Below are 18,217 nucleotides of genomic sequence, written 5' to 3' on the forward strand. Positions count from 1 at the left end.
CTTCTTAAAATATACATTTTATTATTTTCTGGTGTTTGCTATGAAGGTTTCATTCAAATTGTGAAGGTACACAGCCTTTACAAACTTCTCGAGTTAAAGGTTTTTGTTGGTGGTTTTATGTTCTGTTTCTTTCATGGCAGAGGAAAATACATAGGCTATAAAATGTTGAAATTCATTAGATGTTTAGTATTACCTCCTCATATATGCTGTGGAATGCTTTGTAGAAATACTATATAAAATAAGGCAGACTTTGACATGGAATTCAGTCATAAAATTTCATGGGAGAAAACAACAAGTTCCAACATATTATTATTTTTGCAGCCAAGGGAAGATCAGGTGGTCGTCACTGGTTTGTGGGAGAACCACTGCAGTTCTGGTGCTCAGACAGTATACATTTCTTGTTTATTCTACTATTCTCAAGTGAGACCTTTTCAATAAAACTTATTTTAATTAACATAAATCAGACAATATTTAAACATACACATCTATCCTTACAGTGCAATAAAAATGTATCATTGTATAGTATTTTGTATTTGCATTATGAAAATAAAAGGTCTGTACATCAATTAAATGTATATTAATGAGTATGAATCATGTAAATTTATAATGCATCTAAAGTTGGCTTTGGCTTTTAAGTATTTATAAATTCATAGAAAATATTGAACATCTAACAAAATAAATAAACCATAACATTTTAATCATAGATGCTAACGATCAACCTCAAAAATTCTTGTGTTATTTTTTACATTTGCTACTAAATTTCTTAAAGAGAACTCACTTTCAGTAGTGCTCAGAAGTGAATGATTGCACCTTCTGTGATGTGAAAAAATACAGTACATCTATTTCTCATAGATCAAAAATTCTTTCATAGACAGTTGCATTTGAAATGTCTGATTGTTCTACGTAACTGTCTTAAGTGCTTATAAAAAGCATGTAGCTTTCTCAGAAAAGCTGTGAGTCTCTATTAATAGATAGACAATCTTCTAGTGAATGTCCTTTTTATGAGGATTCTTCAAGGTCTCCCAGCTTCACATACTGGTATGAAGATATCGCAAGAATATGTTGATTAATAAACCCTCTGCAGTACAAGTACTGTAGCAATCCAGTGTAATTCCACTTGGGCTTATTTCATTGGAGTCCACACATGGTAGTTTGTGGAAGTCAACTGCTCACCTCACGTTCACATGAATTCAAAAGTTCCCCAAGCGCATGGGCTAGCCTTACTGTAATACTGAAGAGACCAAAACAAATCTGAAATCATATGAATAAAAGTGATCTTGAATAAATACGCATCTGGTTAGTAAATTACACACCATGGTCTAACTGCTATTCTGGTGGTGGTCGAAGGCCCCGCAGACTCCTTCCATCTAGTCCTTTCCAGTATTTAATGTTATTATTCAGATGCTCCATCAAATTTGGCAGGTCTGCAAATTCTAGGGAAGAAAGGGCAAAATGTATTTAGTTTATAGAATTGAAACAGTCACATGATTCTGTCTGCTTGAATATCACTTGAAATGTCTGGGCAACTGTGTTAAGTAGGAAAGCTGAAATCTGTCGTACTGGTACTTGAAATGGTTTTGGCTGTACAGCTCTCGTCACCCAGGCATCACTCGGGCTGCTGAGAACAGTTCTGTAAGTTTACTTAATACCGGTATTGCAAGTCCCAGCAAAGGGACCAGTTTTCCAGGAGGGGCATAGCGAACTATGCATGCAATTATTCTACTTCATCAAATCTCAGTCACATGCCACGATCTAGCGTTCAGGAGAGTCACATTTCTGACCACTTTTATCACGAAGGCAGCACTTGGAAGGAAACAGGTGCTCCCCCAAGCAGTTTCCAGATGGAAGAAATTTGTCCTGAAGCATAACTGATAGCAACATGGACAAAATGACTGTGCCCAAAGTGCTGTCAAGGAGAATATGTTCTGTTCTCCATTTATAGAAAAGCAAGTTTAAAACAAAGAAAGTTAAACATTGCCCGAATCTAGTATATTAAAGAGAAGCCATGAGAATGGCTTATAGCAGTATCAAAATACTTCTAAGCAATAATGAAGTTACTAAGCTTACTTAAACTGCAGAAATCTTCCCTCTTCTCCTCGTTCTTTAGGAGCCATAAGAAAGCAATTTTAGATCAAAGTAGTTTCAAATGTTCACAAAACAGTTATTGTCAGGAAATACAGCAGAGTTTTACTTACCATCCCAGGCATGAAACATATCAATAATGAAGTAATCAATGAATGATAATTGGGATTTGGGGATGCTGCAAGTATTTCTGTCAAAAACTGGCATCACAACAGGTAAACCTTGCCGCCTCTCTTCATCAGTCTGCAAAAGACACTCTTGTGATTATTCGTCTAAGACACATTCTGTTAATGGTCTTTTTCAGCAGCAGATTGTTTGGCACTGACTAGAGCATGCAACTGCTAAATAAACAGAGGAACCTGAATAAATCTGAAGCAGCAGCAATTTTATGTAGGTTTCAGCGAAACAGCAGGCTCATAGTGCCTTCCAGTGTTTCCCACAAAGTGATACATTTACCTGGGGCATCTACACACAAAGCTGACCCTAGGTAAGTTCACACGTTACTAATTAAGTTATGGCTGCTTCAGAGCTAAAAGGTGCTCAGCCATTTTCAGCCTCTGACGGAAGCGACAATCTGTACAACTCAGAGATGGCAAAACATCTTTTTTACCCTCTTTTCTGCCCCTGGATGTACCAAGTCCCAGTTGCAGTATTTGGTCCATCATCTCTAGTAGCGACTCCGCCCTCTCCTTTTCCCCACCTTCCTAAACCCTTTCCTCAGCACAGTGCGTTTACATCTTACAGCATTCCTCGGAGTGCCGTTCCCACGCTAACACCAGGACCTCATGACCCTGTCCTTGAGGCACAGCCAGCACGTGGGTACACAGAAGGCACCTTTGCCTCTTGTGATGGGAATGCATCTGCAGGCAAAACTCAAAAAGCCCAGCTCCAAGGTGACCAACTTGAAAGCTTGACTTTTTCAAAAACTGCACTGTAGAACTTGTGTTGGCATCATCGAAATATAGAAATATCCCATCACCGAAAAATAGAAAAGCTGTTATTTTCCACACTATGTAATGCAGCCTTAGATCTTCTGGGACACTGGCAGTACCTGCACCCTTCTCTTCCCTGTTAAAGAGAGAGATGCTCACCTGGAATTTCAGCAGCCTTACCTGCGCAAAGTACTCCTCAGAGATGCGTCCAGCCCACTCTATGCACTGTTCTATGGGTCTGCATGGATTGGAAATGTCAGCACACTTTATCAACATGCGTTTGATAAGGATACGGTTTTCAGGAGACCCGAGAACAGTTTTGATTGACTCTCCATCACCATTATTCTGTAACATTTAAGAATTCAAAACAATCCATTAGCAAGGTCTCTGTGCACTTACTCAAAGGCTTTGTGCCTTGGGAATGCTTTCAGCAGATCCTAGAGGGATCAGTCCCGCTACTGGCTACCATATTTGATGTCCAACCACATTTATAGGGGGATTACGAATGTTACCCACAGCTCTGAACTAGCACCGAACTCCCATTTCTGGATTCAGTCACTGTCTTTGTGACAGATATCTTGGGCATCTTTGGGCAAGTCATTTAATCCCTCTGTACCTTGCCTGTCTCCTTAAAAGTGTGGAGACGATCCATTCATCGCTACACACATAGTGATGTGCACTGTGTAGGCAAAAAAATGTAATTCTCTGCTGAAATCCAAGGATTAACGGAGCCGCTAGAGTGGAATAGCTGTCTAAATAAAAGGGCTGGCCAGAGATGCACGGCCATCCTCCGCATGCAAACCTCATCAGTGCGAGTATCAATCCTTCTGACAGCGCTGCTACTGTTAGGAGAGTCAGGTCCCACACTGCCTCCCAGGCATGCTCCTCATTCCTTTCCGCTGGACCCATGTTAGCCCACCAGTCTCTGGCCTGACTGGGAATTTTGCTTTCTGAGAGTTTATCAGTATTAAAGCACTATGTTAGAAACATGCTTCCGAACAGCCTCATCTCTCCTCTGCAAGCCTAGGAAAGTTTTCAGCCCACACAGAGCTTATATTTGGCTCCCAGGCTGCACATACAAGCACGTCAATGGTACTCTATATTTGGAGCCAGCATACAGCTAATATGAGTAAAGGCCCCGATGATCCAGATCAGAAGCTATTTTCTGTGGATTTCTGATGAAGTAAGTTTCCAAAGGACAGAGATTGAGGACTAAACTATCTTAAAGAATTACCTGTAAATACAGCATCATTGCTTGACTCTTTAGGGATGGGTCGGTACACAAATTTACACCACCATCTACTTAGAATATAAGCTCTTTGGAACTAGACTTCTCTGGCACCTAATGAGGTTTCGCTCTATAGCCAGAGCAGTGGAGAACTAACAGTCACCATAATGATAATGACAATAATGTGCCACCAGTTCCTGCAGTATTTTGTACGAAGACAGAGATACAAAGCAGCAGAAACATTCTGACCTTTTATTAGGGCATAGTTTTCAGAAGAAAGTTCTTCCCAAAGGAAGAAACTGACAATAATTAAAAAAATTGTAATTTGGTAGCATACTGGCTCAGAAACACCAGCTCTGCCATTCTCTCCAAAATGAGACTCCCAAACCAATTCTTCTTTTCCCTCATTTTTAGATGTGTGGCAGGGAAAATACAGAGGAAAACTGAGGTGCATATATCTCCAAATGCATGGCAAAATTACGTGAAAGAAAGCCAGAACAAAGTGATGGAAGCTCCAGAAACACAAGCATGGAAATTAAGCATGCAAAATTATTAGAGATCATTCAGTTAAGGACACTAAGAATAGCCCAGTAGGTAAACCACCAGGAACCAAGAGAGGATGTTCGCTTCTGTGATCTGTTCAAACCAAGGGCACAGTTCTACTTGCTGGATGCAGATGTCTTGGGAATAACATATGCTAACTGTGCTTAGTCCTAGCATCCTGCTCAGAGTGCAGAGGTGTCTCTGCATGTCAGATGGTGGCTTCCTGTCATAGGCTTAGGTGACATCATGAAGGGAAATGGGAGGATAAAGGATGCTGAAGCTGGAAAGGATTTTTTTCAGTTTATGAAACAAAAGAAGAAAGGAAACAAACAGACCAGCTTCTCAGCATGGCTCTTTGAACAAATATGTATAAAAATAATAAATATAAAAAAAATAAGTGGAGCTGTCCCATTTGGAACACACGGTTGGCAGCTCAGCCTGCAAACACTACACTGAGTCACCCGTCATGACTGGAAACCAGGCCAGGAAACACACACTGCCGCTGCAACCAGAGATACAACCAGGCTCGAGAGAGGATCTGCCAGTGTTGTTTTGCCAGTGACTGAACAGTAAATGACTTGGTTTACCCACTCACACATCACAGACCTTTTAATAGGAACCTGCTGAACTGAGGAACTCCTAACCAAAAGAAGGGAACCATTTTCTTGTTTTCAATAAAAATTATACAGCCCTTGTCTTTCTTCCCATCCTTGGGCAGAATTTGCTGTGAATCGCAAATGCCTCGTGGGGCAGATTATTTCCCTGCAGCCACAGGGGCTCAAGGCCAGAACTAAACTTTTGTTTCATTTCTGTATGTCACTGTTTTTGTTTTTACTGTTTGACTGTACAGGTCCAAGCCCCATTCTTCAGCACCAACTGCTGTTCAGTTCTCCATAACAGACAAGAAGAGGAGTTTGGCTCTTTGGATGGATGCTGCTGCTCAAAAAATTGCTGCATTCCAATTCTTGGGGCTGGGAAGAGGGGCTCTGCGCACCGAGCCAGGACAGTACAGAGCCCTCCAACAGGACCAGGTGTCCTAGAGTTACACGCTCCACAAGGCCAGCTGGTGCGGTGCACTACACCCAGCAGCAGCAGCTCCCTTGTTCTCCTCCATGCGTCTTCCTCTCCTACACTGAATGCTGCCACGCTCACCCACAGAGGCTGCCTGACTAAGGACTTAACAGCCTTTCTCCTGTAGTCAGCAAAACCAGTATCCTACTGGGACTTCGGCTTCACATTCCCATAGTTCTCATTAGCATCACTGGGTGCCAAGAACAAAGCTCATTCTAGCCTATACTCCTGTAGACAAAGGTACTCTTCTCCATTTAAGCTCCAGTCTGCTTCAGATGGGTGGAGCAACAGGACCTGTTACTCTCCCACTCTGAGAAAATAAAAACACTGCCCTCCCCCAGTACACACAACAGTCATAAATGTGGCTTTCTAAAAAACACGGTGAGAAAACACAGAAAACCATTACAGCTCCTACAGGACGTTGCCACCAATGCAAACTTTATTATAACCATTTCTGAAAATCTCTTTGCAAACAATCATTCCGACAAAATTATACAGTACTCTTACTGGCAAGAAAACTGCTGGTTGAAGCTGTTATTGAAACTGGTGTGGTTTTTCAGAATGAGTTCCTAAAAGGCAATTTCATTTGTCCACGGGGTTCCAGATGGCTATTGATTATGCCTATCTGATACATAATGCCACCATCATCTATTTTAAAGATTAAAAAAGAAAGTAGACAGAAAAGCCGTGAACGCTGCCAGGAAGCGCTGAAGGCTGAGGGCCCTCACTTCCAGAGAACGCACCATATGGCAGCCAATATACCGGCCCTTATGGTGCACCACCAGCGGTTCCCGTTGTCAGCGAGGGAGCGATTCAGCTTCTGCTCTGAGGCAAGTCTTGGCTCCTTTGCAGAAACAGCCAACAACAATGCCAAGACTTGCCAGCAGTACTCTCGCCATGGGAGTGACTGGGTTCATCAAAGTGGCACTTTTAACAGGAAAAACATACAGCCCAAGGTTCTGGTCCCAAGTATGACACCGTAGCACTGCAATGTTAACAGATCTAAGTGAGCCCCGCTCACCCTCAAAACATGTGATGACCACGTTAAGCAGAAGGGCATTCAAACCCAGAGGTGAAAGACACACTTCTAGGCTTTCTCCACATTTCTGATGAACTTTCTCAGAGCACCATGAGGGATTTCCTACCGCCAAGGGTTCCCAGTCCCTACCTAGTCATTTTAAGGAGGACTTGCAGTGTGGCTTACCCCATTTTCTTCTAGCGCTGCCAAGGGTTTATTAATGCTGTTGACAAACTTGTTGACATGCTCAAAGTGCTTTGTCATTTCTGTTGCTAAGACCATGTCAATAATGACTTGGCGAAGGGTTCGATACTCATTCCTGTTTAAAGAAGGAAACAATTAAGAATGCTGGCTGGTTCACAAAGCGCTGCTTGCTAAAACAAGTCTAACAAAAACGCTACAGACCATTCCTGTTGAAGAGAGGTGCTGGGGAAGAAAGAACAGTAACAAAGGCATCTGCGCTGGATGAAGTACTCTTTGGTGTGCACGGACATACGTGCTAGAGGCATGACTGGGTCTCCAGGAGAAACAGTGCAAGAGCTGGGCAGAGGCAGCGGCCCCAGCTACTCAGGAGGGCTGCCGGGACACACCACAGCGGTGCGTACCCAGGGCTTTTAGCACAGACGCTCAGCAGCGGCTCATGCTCCAGCCAAGTTTTCAGCAATACTTTTCTGCTGTATCTTGAGAGAGCCAAGGCAATGGTCACATCCTCACCTTAAATGCCTTTCTAGGGCTGGAAGAAGAACAACAGATCCTTCGCTATCCTTCCTGTTGCAACAAAGCATTTAGTTTGTGACTGATGCTCTGTGGCTCTTTCTATCCATGTTCTACCCAGCAAACATCTAATCGCTCAGCCATAGCTTGTCCTCTATGTCCAATGATACAAAACGATTCTTGATTCGCTAACGTTAAGATTTACTATCTAAGTTCCTTAGATAGGGTCTGCCTTTTTATCCACAGGAGGAACTGAAACCATGGGATTACTCCTAAGTCTGTGCAGGACAGGCAGAAGCACCCTACTGTTTCAGAAGCAAACTTCCATAAGGGTTACGGACAGTTATGCACAAGGCACTGCCCCCCCGCCTCGGATGCTTGTTTGCATTATCTTATGTTACACAGAGGAAAATGAGAGATGCTAGTGGGCAGACAAGGACCCTGGGTTTTAAGCTTACCTCTCCATGTTTTTAAATATATTGCATTTGCCATCCCGGGTGGTGAGCTGGAAAGCCAAGGCAGCATGATGGCTCTCCAGCACTGCAGTGTCATTGTAGAGAATTGCCAGCTCACTGCCAGCGTTGCACAGGAAAGAATTTGTTCTTCCTGGGTGATCCACGTCGTGGACTGTGGCAGCAATGAGTGCGGCAACCTCATCAATTGGATCCAAAGTTTGCTGAAAATAGAAGGATGCTTAGTTTTCCTGGAAGACTCATTAGAAACCCTACTCTATCCAAAAGATTAAGCCAAGTTGCTCAGGAATAAAAGCCAGAACTCTGCAGATCAGTAAGGGTCAGATGTTCTAGACACAGCAATGGAAAATTCATCATAAGCTTCACTGAACACTGCATGACTTTTTTGGCCATTTTGTGTCTCTTGAATTTTGCCTTAGCCACACCTTTGACAAAGCACATCAAATTAAACCAATGCAAATTAATAAATTAGTTCGTGTTTTCTAACAACACAGAAACCATCTTCATTAGGAGTTAGGGCATTTGGCTTGGAAAAAACCCCCAATACTGCTAAAAATTATATTTCCACCAGACCCCTTCATTTCTTTTGGAAACTTAATGTGTCCTAATCAGATTCCACTTACGTGCTGGCTGGGTTTACAGTTTGTAAGGAATGCTTGCCATATAGCCAGTTCTATAATAACAGTGTCCTGGGGCTACAGCTAATGTGAGTTCTATGAAGAATACTTGGTGGTTTACATCCATGGAAAAATTACATGACACGCTGTTCTATACTTCCTGCATCAGATCCTGATTCTGTTAGCGTGCTGCACTCCACGTGCTATGTCTGCTTACACTGGTCATTGCTTTATGTCTAATTATATCTACCCTATAATGAAATACAAAACTATTTGACTTTCAAGGTTTTTTTACTGAAGTTTTAATACTGTATTGATACCATAAAGGAGGAAACGAAAAAGAAACCCCAAACATCTCAGAAATATATTGTATGCATTTAGGAACCAGCCTTTACGCTGTGTTTACTGGCTTTTTGTGAAGGATCACAGACACAAAACAATTATGTTACAAATTCTAACACACAAGAGCAGATTACGTTCCCAGTTGAATCTGACAGGAGGGCAGATAATTTCCATTCCAATGAGCTTGAATTTAAGGTCCAAATTCTCTAGTGGCTTCAACAGGACTATTCAGAATGGTTAGACTTGGTGGGTGAAAAGACAATCCCTACCCTACTTTACACCTCCCAAAATTAATGCAGTGACTTGACTTTGGTGGAGCTAGGAAATTTTTCATTGAGGACTGTCAAGAGGGTCTTGTGGAGAACAAGAAAAGGCAAAGAATTCTTTCTACTCTAGTTCATCGTTGGCAGGTAGTATTTCAGGCAATGCTATGTGTTGGCTTCTTCCTTCTTTCTTTCAGCTGCTGCTCATGGGATTCTATTCTTGTGGTATGAAGTTAGGAGAGAGAGGTTTTTAGAACAGCCTCTCCTTAGAGGGACACACTGGCCAGTGCCCAGTCTGGCTGAGAAAGACCTTTGCAGGTGGGAAGTGACCAGAAACTGGAGAATATTTGACCTGTAGGACCACAGCAGCGTATCTGACACTTATTTCCTGAGTCTGACATAAAAAACTTTGCAGGGATTTACAGTACCTTTACGCCCAACTTCAGGTCAAGGATTCTAACTTTGTCATCTTAACTCCTGTGGCACAGAAGTGCAAATGATTCTGAGAATACTGTTTCAATTTGGGAGCCAGAAAATTTTCCCAGGCAAGAAAAGCGTTCAATTCACTGAAAAAAAATCTCAGTGTGAATTTGAGTGGCAGAATCTGGCCTTCTATATTTAGGTTAAGTTGAACTCCGGCAACACAAAAGCAGCTGGTCTGTAACTTTGAAACGATAAAGAGAATTTTGAACTTTGATACTGCTCCTTCTGCTGCTGCAACATATTTTCTCTTCTTCTGCCTACAGAGGAATGGAAATAACATTCTGGAAAAGAAGGCGGCAGTCATGCTTCTGTGGCATTGAAACGAGTCCAGATCTTGTCTGTTTTTCATGGATATTCTTGGGAAGACCAGCTACACCTCTGGCGAATCAGGGGCTGAAAATATTCAGCGATGTTCTATTCCCGTTTGGCATACAGAATTTGTACGCCAGCCTCTGGAGAGCACACTGGTGAGCTGCAGGTCAAGGGACCTACCACCATCTTAATGAGCTGTCAGAAGCTTGTTTACAGTCACAAATGTCTCAGCCAGGTGCCCATCACTAGCACTATCCTCAGGCAGGCCGGTTCAGGGTAGGAATTTCTATCCAAAAACGCAGCTCAGAAGTATGTGCTGCCACTCCGCTGCACACACACGCAAGCACTGTTCTAATTCCCCTTCTACAGCCTGCCCTCTGGGCACGTGAGAACAAAGTTTGCTCTAATTTATTCTGGTTGTCAGTGGCTCTAATACTCCAGTGGGTGTTATGGTACAAGGAACTCCAACAAATAATCTTTTCCAGTGCTCTCCTCCAGTGCAGTCTCTTTAAGCCTCAGGGCATCTTGGCCAGTAGGTGATACAGCTTCCGAAGCACTAAACTTACTTTATGGCCTATATTGTCCTGGGGGTCTTCTGCAAACTGATCATCACAAGGCATAAGAGATGGTGATTTATTACATTAAATCTGTATTTGGCATGTACCGTCAAAAAATAATCATGTCATTAGCTCACGTATCTGAGAATGTTTAACTACATGAAGTAGTTTTGTTTTCTTAATCTCTCATCAAGAATAGCTCAGTGCCTGTAATATTAGTATCCATGCTTCCACACGTAGTATAAGAGAGATCCTACAACTTCGTAAAAGAGCCCAGTTCTTTGACCTCGAAGTTACCAAGCTGGTTGGCACAAGGCAGACATTTGGCTCTTGGCATCTTTTTTTGACAGTTCTTCCTTCAATCACACCTGTACATCCCACCTACGCTGTTTCTTGTAAACGTGGACTCACCTTTACTCTTTCTTTAGACAAGAAATAAGCAGTGGCATGTAGTACATCTGCTGAATGAGTAGAATTATGGTAGGAGTTGGAGGAATGGTAGTTAGCTTCAATAACTTGTAACCACGACCTCAGAGTTGATTCTGAACAGTTTAGGAATTCACAGATTCCAAAGCGAGCAAATATTTTGAGACCCAGATACACCAAAGGCCTGTGGTGAAAAATAAACACCAAGTTTTAAAACAAATGAGGTTGAAAGCGTATTACATAGCATAAATAATATGAATCTATACAGCATTTTTAACCAATGACATGCCAGGTTAGGTATAAGGACTTGTTAGAGAATTACAGCCCAGACCTGTAGAAATATTCTGCCTGCCCATCACATGCACACTCTCGGAGTCGTGCCAGTTCCTGAAGCTTCCAGGAATATTACAAGGCTCTATATTGCTGCTGTACTACATGTAGCAATATTCTGGGGCTTGGGGAGTCTATATTGGGTAAATGTAGACTGCAATCAAAATGAGATAAATTAGCAAGTACTAAACTCTGTGCATGAGAGAAGGGAGGTAATCTTGTTGCTGCCACAGATTCCTAAACTGGCTTGTTTATAGTTAGATTAAGTAAATCTATACTCTAAAATGCTGCGATCGCTTCTTTCTGCACTGCAGAACTGCTCCATTGCTTTCACGCCCACCCTTGCAGGCTTCCGTTGCTCACTGACTTTGCATGCCATAGGGGATGTGAGATGGAGGTATTCTGGAAGCAAATGAGCAGGCCAGAGTATGCCACTTGTAGAAGACTGTAAGGGCCAGATGAACCTTCAGGCTAACCCAGCTGGACACCTGTCTCCAAAAATAGCCAGCATCACTGTATCCCAGTTCTCTTGCTTCTCCCAGGCCAAACTGCAGAATTTACACCCAGATGCCTGGCAGGTGAATGAAGATCGGAACAGCTGTACAGAATATTTCTAATCTGAAAGCTGTGAAAGTGCAATATGTTTAATAGAGCAAATGAAAATAATCAAGTTTTAGACCACTAGTCTTTTTTCAAACCCAGTTAATAACACTGGTTTCTTGTCCAATATATTTTTTCCTTAAGAAGAACAGGCATAGTGGTGAATATTTTCAAATGTGGATCCTTAAAAATAGATCTTAACCCCTTTATTTTGGCATCTCTCTTTGCTGCTTGATTCCAGAGGCATCAAGCACTCTGATCACTAGCTGCACCTGACAGGTGAGGTGAGGTAATTTGGAGTCGCTGAGGTCATTTAGAGCTGAATCTATACCTTTTGGCAAAAACACTCAACAATACTGTGTCATATGCTAGAATAACAATATATTAAAGTTAAATCCCCCTTAATCCCCCCCCCCCCAGCACTGGCAGACAAAGGTCTCTCCAGGTTTCTGTGTCAGTGAACTGTAATGCACTAAAGCTTAGATTTAATGAATTATCTTGGCTTTACTACCATATGTCTGCTTGGACTTGAAGACAATACTAGTAACATATTCGTACTTATGATTCATTGAAGATCACTTTAATTCTCTTAATAAATGAATTGCTTTTATTTAAACAAAGCAGGAAGCAATCATAATTATAATACGTTTAATAAGAGGACAGGCAACAAAGTACCTCCTTTTTCCCTCTGTGGTCTCTCCAAATCGGTAAAAACAGAGAAACCAATCTGATGATCTCATGCATGTTGGCTGTCTAGTGATCTCATGCATGTCAGCTGGGATAATTAATTCTTAAAGATACTGCAATGTGCATATTAAAAGTTGTAAATTACATAGACTGACTACATTTTGACTTTTTTTATTAATTACTGTATCTATAGCACTTCATTAGAAATGGAAATGTAGCAAAGAAAAAAAAAACCTTAAGTAACCGGTTGCAAATTTCTTCATTTACAATAAAATCACTAAAGAAGAATAAAAACCTCATTTTTTTCCAGTTTTTCTAGCTCATAAAACCATGGTCTAAAAATGAAGTGCATATATGTTAACTAAATGCCTGACATCTTTCTTAGATATTGTTTTTGAATAACTTCCAAAGCTCTTACGGATATGGAATTTTGAAGAGGGTTTAAGACAGTCAATTCATTGCAGGATCTAGCCTCCAAATCAGTGTCTCATAGAAGCTTTAAGCTAAGACAAAGCATGATACATAAAACTAGACTCAAAGGAGAACTTTTGACAGACATCAGAAAATAAAAACAAGGATTTAAACAGAAAGATTGATACATAGTCTTAGTGGAAGCATTTACTACTAGTGAAGTACAGTCTATCAGAACTGCTGATCTGCTTTTGAAAACTTCTTTGATGGAAATTCGTATGCCCTACTTTTTATGAGTAAATATTCTTCAGTTAATCTTATACATAAAATGTGGGTGTATATATATATATACACACACACACAAAATAAAAAAAAAGATTTTAGAATAAAGCCCTTCCTCTTATCCCAGAGAAAGGCATTATAAAGCACAGGTAGAGAAATTAAAGAGCTGATTACAGGATGACATTTAAGTCCATTTTCAGCAACTCCAGTTTACGAGCTTTTGAGTTTACTAACCTTTTATGGGTGGCAGCCTCAAGTTCAAAGATATTAAAGTCCCACTGTTCTTCATTTTCCATGGCCTGTGTTATCCGTGGGGGTATGTCATTGAGGGAGATTGGAGAGCTCAAACTGCCAGCGACCTGATGAGTTTCTGTTGAGGAACGTATTTGCATATCACTATTAATAACCCTGGGATACACTTCTACTCAATGTACATGTTTTCTTTTCTGTAGTAATGCCTGGCAACTCTTGTTTCTGTAAAGCTCAGTAATGCTGCAGTACCATGCTTATAAATAAAAATAAACTGTCAAAAAAAACCCCAAACAATGCTTATAAAAAAGAACATCTAATCATGTTTCCCATTCCTTAAATTTCTTAACATGTTTCAATATCTCAGCAACTGCCAAATTAAAAACTTACGCTTTGTTGACAGTATGTATTCGTTCCCTGATAATCTTCGTAAACCATCCTGTTAAATAAAAGCTGAGAGTTAAATGCAGGGTATTATAAGGTCTATAAGATGATGACACCAAATAGTAGCACAATGACTTTAGAGAAGCCTGACTGCAATCTGTCACGGTCATCAAAGCTGCCTTTCCCTTACTTGTGTGTACTGTTAAGATTTGCCCATTTTACATATAGTTTATAATGGATGAGAAACTGCAAGATATGGGATACAACATGAACTCAGGTAAAACCTCAAATTTCTCAGGTGCCAGACGGAGGTCTGGAGTTACAGCCTCATTCACCTTTGTCTGGACAACACACACAGAGGTTCTGGACGTGTGCCACAAACCAGACACAGGATGTCCACATACTTCCCCTCAACAAGCAAAGGTGGATGGTGGGAGGGAATAGATGCTCCTCCTTCTGGTCTCCTCCCCCTGGTACTGCCAGATCAGGTCAGGTCACCTCAGCAGCATAAGAATCTTGTGATTTGTTGCTGGGATTGCAGAGCAACAAATTACTCAGAGGCATCAAAGAACGTATGCTTGTTTATTCTCCAATTTAATGCCTCCTAGGCTTAATTCTGGAATGATGCCTAGATGTGCAAACTGAGACAAAGGATTAAAACTAACAGAATGATATATTTAATATTTACTTTTCAGCTCGAGATTCTAAATGCTGTGGCCCAAATCCTGCTTGCTTTTTTGATGTATACAGCTGTTAGTTAATGCACATTAGTTTTTAGCCCATAATGTAAAAAAACCCCAGTTATTAAAAAAATCTTTCTGAATGCACCTACTAAAAACATTATGCACCCGAAGTATAGCAGAAGTAAATGTGGATGCTATATCTGAATGCAATATTTGCACTTAAAAGCATTGTTATACCTAATTTTTATTTTCACATTTATAAATAAACAAGTCTGGAGTGTTGTGATTTAAAAGGAAAGGGAGTACTGTTCCTATAACTGGTTCTGTGACTCTTCAATAGCACTGCCATGACACAAGTATTTAGGACACTAGATGCTGTCTGTCATTTAGAATCAAAGAGTAGTTTTTTTAATGTTGAAATAGCAGGTGTAATGGTATCTGGCAAATCCATCTTTGAACTCCAAATGCCCTTCGCATCATGAATTCTGCTTGAGAGTTCAAATCAATAACCTACTACTTGTTCCCCTACTCAGTCATAACTTCTTAATGTGAAATGGAATAATACGATTCTGTTTTCAACAGACCCTTTGCTGGAAAAATGCTTCTCCCAGATCATTTTAAAACTCTTATTATACCATATACCCTCATGCCCTGAAATGGATTTTCTCAGTTTTTCTATTGCTCTATAAAATAGCCTTTGTTTTATTTTTAGTAGGATTTTGTATTTTGCAATTTTGTTACCTGCATGTTCTGGGACCACAGAATGAATACAGTGAGAATACAAATGTATGTAAGAATCAATAATCCACCAAAAAAAAAAAAAAAGCAACAGTTGAGTTTATGGACTATATGTATTCAGCAGGAGAAAACATTCACTTTGAGACTCTAATGACTATATGTATCAATATTCTTCCTATATTTTTATAGTTAAGGTAACAATATATTTTGTCTACTGAGTTAGTAAATTCAACCCTATATGAACCATTCAGGTCTTCTCCCGTCTCTCACATATTTCTCTTGATTAGGTATTTGTTGTGGTATTTTAAAAGGCAAAAATACACATAAACTGTTTCAAGATTCTGATAGGTACTGCAAAGATGTCTTGATAGTTAGAGGATGAAATGATAATAGATAATAGCCGAGAAACATCTCTGAAAAGCTCACATCACAAGGCGAGCCTTTTTGCATCCAAGATGCTATCAGATTTTTTCCTGAGGTAGCCTGTAACCTTTTATATGCAACCTACAGACTAATATGAACATACATCCTTAAGGCACAGGTAACAGTCATCCAAGTTCATCTAGTTATTATCAGGAGGGTCAGATCCCAGGCTCTGAAGGTTTGGGTTCAATTCTTGCTTAGCTACCTACCCTTTGCTCACCTTTGGGTGTTAAAAGCCCCCATTCCTCTTTTCATAAGACAACATAATACATGCCTTCCTCAGTCTTTTCCTTGCCTTATTTATTTAAATTATGAGTTCTGTGGAGCAAGATTGTGTCTTAATATGCAAATGTTGATATTTCTAGCTCAAAGCACTCTGATCTTTCTATGTCTCTCTATGTGTACAAATATAATCCAAGAAATAGCAACAAAAATACATATTTTTCATTCTTTTGAAAACACATTATTTCTATATATTGAAAAGCACCCAAAATGTGCCATTCCAATCCTAACTAATAAATACAACTCTCTAGCTATCCTTCTTTCTTCCCGTCCCATCTATACCTTTCTAAAATGAATCACATTGAAAAAAGTATTTTTTTTCCTTCCATTTATAGCAAAACAAATGCTTCAAAGGGACTGGTCAAATTTCTTCCCGTTTCCAGAGCTACATTACTAATGTAGGGGGAGGGAATCCACACAAAGTAGTGTGCAGTTTTTCCTGAAAATTTGGCATTGTAGAGGCAAAGCACATGCCAGATGATAAAGATTGAGTAACTGGGAAAATCAGACATTGGAACATCTACCAACAGCTGTTTGTGGCAGTATGTACTTACTGTCATTAACCCTCCCACGAGGTCACTTGTATGTGGATCCTCATCTTTTGTCCCCAGTTGTGGAGAGTACAGTTCAGTGGTTCTTAAAATCTCCAAAGCCCGGTCTAAAGCTTCTGCAACTGGCATGGGACTGCTTTCTTGTGCAGCATTGATGATGTTTATTACCTAGGTTAGCATTAGACACGTTTATGAATTTAGAAGTGATTTAAGAAAGCACAGAGACACTCATCAATTACTATGGAAAACTCACAGTGAATAAATGAGATTTACAACTTTAATCCACATGTGGGAGAATCAAAATGAAAAGGATATTGATAAACCACTGATGTTTGCTACTGCCTAGGAACAAGATTGTGGCCTTAAGGATAGCAGTCTTATTAATGACTTTCCTGTACAATGCACAGCCTCAAAATGTCTCTGAATGGATTTAATACAACCTTCTCCCATTTGCATCTCTCAGTTTATTAAAGAGCTGATTTTTGCCAAATCCTTGAACGGTTTCAGAAGGCAGTTTACAATGCATAAGAAAGAAGGAAGAACTCCAGTCCCTCCTTCAAATTGGCAAAAGTCCTTAAAAAGAGTCGTGTAATGGCTAACCACATGGAGGGCACTCTACTAAGCAGGCTTGGGAGAACTTTGCTCAGAGCATCTGGGTTTTTGGAGCTCTACCAGTAGGCAGGTGGAACGGGGTGAAAAGTTGCACCAGAGGCCAGCAGTGCCTTCCTCCTCAGTGTGGATGCTGTACCGGAGCCTTGTGCCCAGCATTCTAGTGCAGCATGAGCGACAACAGCTAGTCACGGTGCACATTACCTTGGTGATGGGTGCTTCAATAGTCATGGAATGTACCCTGGCCATAGAAGAGCGCCGCCTTTGTGAGCTGCCTGTGTGGAAAACAAAGCAGAATTTGTATCCTGGTTTCAGCGACAAGGCACGACACCAGGATTCAGCCAAGAAATCTTCATTCATTTTCTGAGCTTCTTACCCTGCTGTGCCCTTCAAAGGCAATCTATTGCAGAATGCAGACACATGCTTGTTATGCTGGGGACACAAAAGTGCAAAGAGATGCATGCTGAACCACCGATATCCCCGATTAGACATAAGCAGCTGTAACAGTCTGGCAAAATCATGGCTTTGTTTTTTTATTTTAACTAATTAAAATGCTCAATTAAAAACTCAGTTAAAAGACCATACACGTGAATAAACTGGCAGGCACAGGTAGCTATTGCACTGAAGTTATTACAGGATATATCTACTTTTTCTGCCTGATGCAACATGACAAGTCATAATGAGTCAGCTTCCAAGCTGAGGTAAATCAGTGAAGCTCCTTTGAAGTGAAGATAGCTATGCCAAATTAAAACAGCAGAGGTTCTGGCTTACTATTCATTGGAAATTGAACAACAAATGTTTTCTATCAATTAGCAATTTTGGTTCTGTAAAGAAAAGGCCAAGATGGAATTTTTCTGGATAATTATGTTGTGCTACCTATAAAATGCAGACACATCCCTGTTACTCTGTGCTGAGCAGCTCTTAAGA

General features: G+C 40.6%; 1 protein-coding gene across 7 annotated transcripts in view; it reads right to left on the reverse strand.

The window, feature by feature from the left end:
• PDE8A (phosphodiesterase 8A) overlaps positions 1–18,217 on the reverse strand; it is a 157,350-nt gene continuing 139,133 nt past the window's right edge. For 6 of the 7 annotated variants that reach the window (XM_027801108.2, XM_055715219.1, XM_027801105.2 and 3 more), the window contains 10 exons: positions 17,495–17,565; positions 16,685–16,849; positions 14,011–14,059; positions 13,606–13,741; positions 11,047–11,245; positions 8,047–8,264; positions 7,061–7,193; positions 3,195–3,359; positions 2,196–2,325; positions 1–1,433 (listed from right to left, as the gene is read on the reverse strand). In XM_027801108.2, the coding sequence (XP_027656909.1) occupies positions 1,327–1,433; positions 2,196–2,325; positions 3,195–3,359; positions 7,061–7,193; positions 8,047–8,264; positions 11,047–11,245; positions 13,606–13,741; positions 14,011–14,059; positions 16,685–16,849; positions 17,495–17,565 (1,373 nt within the window). In that variant the 3' untranslated portion in view covers positions 1–1,326. The remainder of the gene's footprint in view (positions 1,434–2,195; positions 2,326–3,194; positions 3,360–7,060; positions 7,194–8,046; positions 8,265–11,046; positions 11,246–13,605; positions 13,742–14,010; positions 14,060–16,684; positions 16,850–17,494; positions 17,566–18,217) is intronic. The other variant, XM_055715216.1, reaches the window with a different exon arrangement.

The sequence above is a fragment of the Falco cherrug genome, chromosome 7 (assembly GCF_023634085.1).
Source record: "Falco cherrug isolate bFalChe1 chromosome 7, bFalChe1.pri, whole genome shotgun sequence".
Lineage (NCBI taxonomy): Eukaryota > Metazoa > Chordata > Aves > Falconiformes > Falconidae > Falco > Falco cherrug.